This window comes from Arachis hypogaea, chromosome 13 (genome assembly GCF_003086295.3).
Source record: "Arachis hypogaea cultivar Tifrunner chromosome 13, arahy.Tifrunner.gnm2.J5K5, whole genome shotgun sequence".
NCBI lineage: Eukaryota > Viridiplantae > Streptophyta > Magnoliopsida > Fabales > Fabaceae > Arachis > Arachis hypogaea.
This window is the reverse complement of record NC_092048.1, coordinates 134,930,566-134,938,218: the sequence shown is the minus strand read 5'-3', so window position 1 is coordinate 134,938,218 and position 7,653 is coordinate 134,930,566. Positions and strand designations below refer to the sequence as shown.

Below are 7,653 nucleotides of genomic sequence, written 5' to 3'. Positions count from 1 at the left end.
GTCTTGATGATACCAACTTAAATAATATATAAATGTAGATGTGGATGCTAGCATGTATGAAGTAGCATCCAAGTTGCCAATGTGAATAACACTGCATTTCAATATGATTCACCACAAATCTTGGGGCACCTTTTAGCCATATATATATAACTAATTAACTCCTGCGACGCCCTTTCATAGTTTCATTTGATTGATTTATTTACACTTGAGTAAACGTCCCTATATCTTTTCTTGAAATAAAAGGAAAGAAAAAGATGATGCCGTAAATCAATTTTGAAAGTTTCGGACAAACTTTAATTATTAATTAAATTTACAACTTTTTACTTTATTAGATAAATGAATCTACATATTACAATTTTTTTTAGCACAAATTATTATTCTCTAACTCAAAAATTTACGCATGACATGTAACGAGTGAAAATAAATCTAAAATCCAATTAGGATAATTTTATTAGTTAATATAATTTATTATAAATAGAAATAATAAAAATGTAATTAATCAAGTAAAAATTAGTAATTGATATTTTTTTGAATTCTATTCTCATAAAATTATATCCTTCCTAATTCTCTTTTGATTTAATTAATTCTTTTTCTATTTTTCTTTAATTTCATTAATTTTTTTATTCTATAATTTTTTTCTTTTCATTTTGTTAGAGTATCTTTTAATGCTAGATTTAATTTTAATTTTATTTTGGATCCTACAAAATGATACATAAATATTTATGGGACATATGTTATAAAAAATGATTTAAAATTAAAAATAAAATTTGTCTCTCTAATTCTTAATCTTAGTTTAATTAAAATTTTATATTATTTTTAATTATTTTATCAACATAATTATATGAATAATAAAATTTTATTAGTTTTTTATTAAAATAATATTATATTTCTAAAATAATATATTTTTTTATCAATTACTTTTAATATAAATTTTAATTTTAAATTAATTTATTTTTTAAAATATCAAAAGTAATATTCTAAAATCATTATATTGGAGATGTTCTTCAAACTTATATATTTAGCAATTACGATTTGTCAAAATCTAATAAAGTGTTGACTAAATATATTTGGATATTAATAAAGAATAAAATTGTTTATTGACGGCATAAATTCCACATTTCACACATGCCAAAGTTCTACTTGTTCAAAATATCATCCAAAGAATATAAAATTTTGCTAATAAGTACCCTAAATTCCCTTGTTAAATAACTGAGTATTTCACTTGTCATTAACTAAACATATATCTTATCTCTCACTTTTGTTATGTTATATAAGTACTTGAAATTTAAAAGACAATAATCTACAAATTAGATTAACCATTCTTTTTTAATTTTCAAACGAATTACATATATTTTTTAAAAAAAGTTAAATTTATAGCTTATTATTTTATTTATTATTTTTAATAGCGTATTATTTTTTAACCAAAGCTGCGCTTTTTATTTCCGCCTATATTTGCAATTTATTTTTTTTTAAATATTAAAAATTATCAAAATTTATTATTTTTAATTATTATTTAACTATTAATTTAATTATTTTAATTTATTTAGTTTAATAATTTAATAATATATTTTATTTTATATTTTAAATTCAGATAATATTTGAAGGTTCTTCTGGATTTTCATCTATCATTTTCTTGCACTTATACGCCATTGGAATAATTTATTTTTAAAAAGAAAAGAAAAAAGAGAGAGGGGAATCCAATTTACACAAGTGACGCAACTATAATTATTATCACGATTCTCGTAGCCTTATTAAATCCCTATATAAATAAGTGAGGAGTGGTTCTATTGTTAGGCTTGAAGAGAAAGCGCGGCCACACCACCACGATGGGCGGCGACAACCTCAAGTTCCTCTGCAGCTACGACGGTAAAATTCTTCCCCGCTACCCCGACGGCAAGCTCCGCTACCTCGGCGGCCACACCCGCCTCCTCTCCCTCCCTCGCTCCACTGCCTTCTCCGGTTAGTTAGTTCGCTACTCACCAACCAACTACCACTACTGTCCTTTTTTAGTTTGTTTTGTCAGTTACCACTTACAAGTTTCGAGACATAATAACCGAATTCCGTTACAGGGCTGCTTGTGAAGCTGGGAGACCTGTGCGGTTCCCCCGTCACTCACCTCCGCTGCCAACTACCTACCGAGGACCTCGACGCCTTGGTCTCCATCACTTCCGATGAGGATCTCGCTAACCTTCTCGAGGAATACGACCGCGTTTCATCTTCCAAGATCAGGCTCTTCCTTTCCTATTCATCCACCGCCAAAACTACGCCATCCTCTTCTTCCTCTTCTTCTTCCTCATCCTCGACGTCGTCGTTTCGCGCCCAAATGTGTACCGGAACCAAGAAATCCGCTGTCACTGCGAGAAATTCCGCTTTCCCCTGCTATGGTTACCGTGTCCCGGGAAACGCCGGTGGTGTTGTTTACCTCGTAAACAACTGCAACCACTGGCACTAGTGCCAGCTTAGCTTCGATCCACGGATGATGGAACAGAACAACAATTAAGAAACTATTTTACTAATTAAGAAAAGGATGTGAATTTAAAGATAATTATATAAATGTGTACATATGTGATATAAATCGCTGGGAAGGATTGGAGTTTTAGATTGTGATCCTTGCTTTGACCATTAATGAATTCCAGTCAGATTTCGTTTCGATCCAAATTAGTGATGGTGAGTGAGTTCGTCCTTTTTGGATTTTTTTTCTTGACAATATCATATCGAAGACGAGAAGATGCTTCATTGACGTTTAATTTTGTTTTATTTATTTATTTTAATCTTGTTCTGGCTGTATGAGTTGTCCTGTTTCGCATTTTTCTTTAATGCGTTCCCTTTTTCCTTTCTTTCGGCCGGTATGGCCTTATCCTATCTTTCCTTGAGGGACCCTTTTTAATTTCTCTAATTTTCACAACTTGAAATTATTTGGCTTTTATTCTAGTTGTATAATTGATTAACATTTTGACATTTGGGGTTTCAGGTTTGCGAGATCTGGAGGATACAAGAAACAATCTTACATACTGGTATAAGATGCATTTTAGGGGAGTCCTTCCACTGAGTTTTTCCATTACTTTTTGCCTAATCACTTGCCAGTCTAACTTTTCTATGGTTCAATTTCTCCGGTATATATGAACATAGGCGTCTTCCTCTGCTCAAGTGAACCGTGAACACTGGACATGTTGGGTTCGTGCTATACTATGAATAGCAACAAAACCAGGGATGGCAATGCAAGTTGAAAACCCATTCATAGGCTATGCAATGCAAAGAGATGACTCATCAAGTGGCTCAAATGGAAACTATCTAAGGACGACAGCTGGAATATGAATGAATGTTCACTGGAATAACTTGAACACATTTAATACCCACTCATTCAACTACAAACAAAAAGAGGGAAAAGGGCACTAAAAAAGCAACATAAAAAGAACCAAAAGTCCAAAAAAAAAAGGTTGAGAATATATCACTTGTATATCTCATTTTTTTACTTTTAATATTAGAAATAATTGATAAAAATTTAGACAAAATAAAATTTTGTCTTTTATATATATATAAGTTGAATTTAATAAGGAAATTAATAATTTTTCATCAATATTTGTTATTTTTATTTTTGAATTATATTTTTATCATAAATTTTATATTTTAAATTCTAAGAATAATAAAAATAAAAAATTAATTTTATAATAAAAACTAACTAAAATTAATTAACTAAAAAAACTTTTTATACGTATTTAAAAAAATATACAAAAAAATAAATAATACAAACATCATTTAAAAATATATGCTCATATATATACTCTCTTCTCAAAAACGCGTCAAAAGATCATGGATTCTGGTTGTAAGAAAAACGACCTCACTCGGCGAAATATCGAAAGGGAGATTCCTTTTGTGTGCCTTAGTTAGGAGAGATATGCCATATATATTAATTAAATAACCAAAAATATTATTTATACAATAAAATTAATTATTAAAATTAATTATTATATATTCGTGAATAAATATATATAATTTAATTTATTTTTAATATATATTTTTATACTAATATTGATTTTTGTCACTGAATTTTGATAAACACGTAATACGGTTGTTAAATAATATAATTGAAAGGGATACCAAAATTTTCTTCTGAAGTATATAACATTATTTGATATTTTTATGAATACATATATGACAACGACTAATTCCCATAAATAATGTGAAACAAGTATTCTACTACTATCTCCTTGTTTTTGATGGCTATATTTGTGTATAGAAGTTAACGGAAGTTTAGCAATGTTACACAACATGCAAGATTTCGCCGCCTGTCATTACTAATTTCTTCTTGTCTTTTAATTATTTCGATTTTGGTGTGATATTGTTTATCTGTATGTACATTACTAGATGAGGTACCAACTAGTCCAAATATTTTATCTTCATTTCTTGATATCTTTTTATTATGTTCTAGGGAAATATAATTTAGAAAAGAAAATCCAACTTTTAAGCAGGTAAATAGTCAACCACGTAATATATCATAAAAGTGAAAAACAAAGGAAGAAAACACGTAAATTGATACTTGGAATTAAGACTTTTAATGTTTTTAAAACTCTTGATTTTGGGAAGCAAAGCATTTTTCTTTGATTTTGGTACTTATGGGTGCTAGAGACCCATATAGACGAGGTACTACTTACGTGTTTTTTATCGGTTCCATTCATTAATAACTTTGTTACGAATTTATTGTGAACTTTGTGATTGGGCTTTCCATGTTTGATAGGCCCAAACACTATTGTACGTCTATGCATTAACAAAACCAAAAATGAGACATTCACACTGACATAATAACTTTTAATGTTTTTAAAACTCTTGATTTTGGGAAGCAAAGCATTTTTCTTTGATTTTGGTACTTATGGGTGCTAGAGACCCATATAGACGAGGTACTACTTACGTGTTTTTTATCGGTTCCATTCATTAATAACTTTTACGTCTATGCATTAACAAAACCAAAAATGAGACATTCACACTGACATAATAAATTTTGGTTTTCCCACCTTATGCATGCAGCAACCCATTGGCTAGCGACAAACCCTTAAATGGAGCTCAGTACCGCGACGAATTAGTCTTTGACCTATCGGGCCAAAGGATACCGTGGGAAACCAAAAAAAAAAAAAATAAATTTTGGTCTAATTTTAAACTAATTCCTGAAATTTTATTTTTTGCAAAAAGACCCTAAAATTTGAAAATTACTGAAATTCCTAAAAAATAACTCTAATTATACAATAATCCCACAAAATATATCCAAAACAACCCACAACGCTCATATCTGAATGCTTTGTCTTCACTACACCAAACAAAGCTCCACCCGCGTCTACAAATTAATTAGTTCCAACGATATCTAATCCAATATCTTTGCTCCAAATGGAATTTATCACTAACCACTTTAATTACCACTTTTTTGAGTGGTTATGTTAATTCGTTCAATAATGCTAAGAAACTAAGGTGGTTCAGCAAAAAATCAACTAAATATCTCTGGATAAATTTAAAATTTTTATGTAGATGGTGTTTATACTAGATATTAGGATATTTCTTTTTTTTTGTAAATTGGATAGTTTTGAATCTGTTTTTTTATTTATCATGTTTTAGACATTTAGAGAGGAAAAAAGGATGAAGAGACGAAAGCTAATTGAATCAATTTTCGTGATTCACGTTGCAATAATACTGAACGTATCTCCTCCTAATTTAAATGTGATGAAATATTTAATAACCAATATTTTAAATCATAAATAAATAAAACTAATTACTATATTTATAATTAACTAAATTATTTCATTCTTGTCTGATTTGGAGTTGGTTCATATCGTACTATTTATGATGTTACAAAATCTTTAATCACCCACTTTGCCCCCCAAAAAAAGGGCAGTACCAATTAATATTCTAAAGACTTTCTTGAAGAAGCTAAATGTGGAAAATTTTGAAACTTTCCAATCTATTTTCCTATTTTTACCTTTTAAAGATTGCTCATTAGCCAAATGTAATTATTGTTAATCCCTTACTTTTTATTACCGTCCAAATTTCTTGTAACCACCCCATGATGGGGACCAACTTCTTCAAGTTCAAATGATTTATGGTTTTCATCACTAAAATCGGTCAAATATATATAAATACAAAGTACAGGCTAAGTAACCCTACCAGGCTAATATATGAACGACAAAGAACAACAACGTGCCTCCACTCACTGTGGACCGTATTAGGCCTTTGAAAAAATGTTGCATTTTTCTGTAAGTGTATGATAGTTATTAATTAATTAATTTTGTCGTATTTATTTTCTATTTAATAGTACTTATTAGTATAGACAATAATAAGTACTACTACTAATAACTAGCAGTAATTATGGATTTATGACCTGTGCAAGGATTATACTGTAGTACCTATAAATAATTTGAGAAAAGCTCGCCCGTTAAAAAAATTTATTATTTTTTGTCAGTGTTTTTAATTATTAATCTAATTCTTTTATTCTAATAATTTAATAAATATTTTTAATCCACAGTTTTTACTTTTAAATATTGATGATTAATTATTACTTGAAAATAATAAATTATGCTGTAGTGTTTTTCAATTTTTCTAATGAATCAAAGTCCATGCCTTTAACTTCACAACTGTACCTTTTTTGTCTCTAAGCCAAATTTGGTCTCCATCTATGCAAACCTCGTGTATACGTTAATTAAGTCATATATAGAGAGTTAATTCCCAAATACGTAGTAATAGCCAATTTTCCGCCAATCAACTAAATGTATTATATATCATGTTAAATTATATATAATTTTGTTTTAATATCATGCTAATATAACTTTGAGTTTTAATTTTGATAAAATATTTTTATTCAATCTATTCTCATAACTATCCAACGGTAAGGATGAAAGACAACTATTATATTTGATTTGTTTATGCAGCGCTTCATACTTGAATAAAAATCTTTAGTGTATCAAAATGAACTAAAATCCTAACTTTAAATACATCTCAAATGACACATACACAACTTGTAAACAACTAGAATAAAATGGTGCTTACAATAACAAAATCATGAATATATTAGCGGCATATGATGAATCATTGTTTTTATTCTATTCAGATGAAAAAAAAGACTGTTATACTTAGAGAATAAAGTTTGTATATTATCATCTAATTAATTAAAGAAGAGTGCTAAGAAATCAATAAATTTTATTATTTATAGACATCAATTAGTTATTATTAATATTTTTAATAATGTAAAATTATATTTAATAATATGAAATTATTTATTTTTTATTTATTAGTTAAGTATTGACCAAAACTTTCTGTTAATTAAATTCATATTATTATTAAGTAATAACTGATTGTGTGTACTCCTAAACGTGAAAGAAGGGGGAAATTAATGTTGGGTAATGGTGACTAACTAGGAGTCACTTTGATTTCATGATTCATGAAGGCGCATCCAATTGAAAGGTGAGTATATTAGCTTCTACAATCTACTATGACATATATATATTCTCTTTATTTGGTTTTTGTTTTATTACTGATATGATATAGTGGGTGTTTAGATTGTGGTTGGTCAAACTGAAATTTGAATAAAAGTTATTTTATATAATTGATTTTGGATATAAGTAAGTTTGTCTCAACATGATTTATGTTTGACAACTTTTTACCAAAATTGATTTT

The 7,653-nt window shown here is 28.4% G+C and overlaps 1 protein-coding gene across 2 annotated transcripts; it reads left to right on the top strand.

The window, feature by feature from the left end:
- The first annotated feature begins 1,612 nt into the window (after positions 1-1,612).
- LOC112733854 (RAF-like serine/threonine-protein kinase PRAF) lies at positions 1,613-3,577 on the top strand. 2 transcript variants are annotated; one of them, XR_011870030.1, is made up of 4 exons: positions 1,613-1,959; positions 2,070-2,667; positions 2,972-3,014; positions 3,130-3,577. XR_011870030.1 is itself a non-coding variant. In XM_025782952.3 (2 exons), the coding sequence occupies exons 1-2, from the start codon at positions 1,827-1,829 to the stop codon at positions 2,450-2,452; spliced, it is 516 nt and encodes a 171-aa protein (XP_025638737.1). In that variant the 5' UTR covers positions 1,613-1,826; the 3' UTR covers positions 2,453-3,577. The 2 variants fall into 2 exon arrangements, 1 of the variants encoding a protein (XP_025638737.1); XM_025782952.3 differs by having other exon boundaries at positions 2,070-3,577.
- The last annotated feature ends 4,076 nt before the right edge of the window (positions 3,578-7,653 follow it).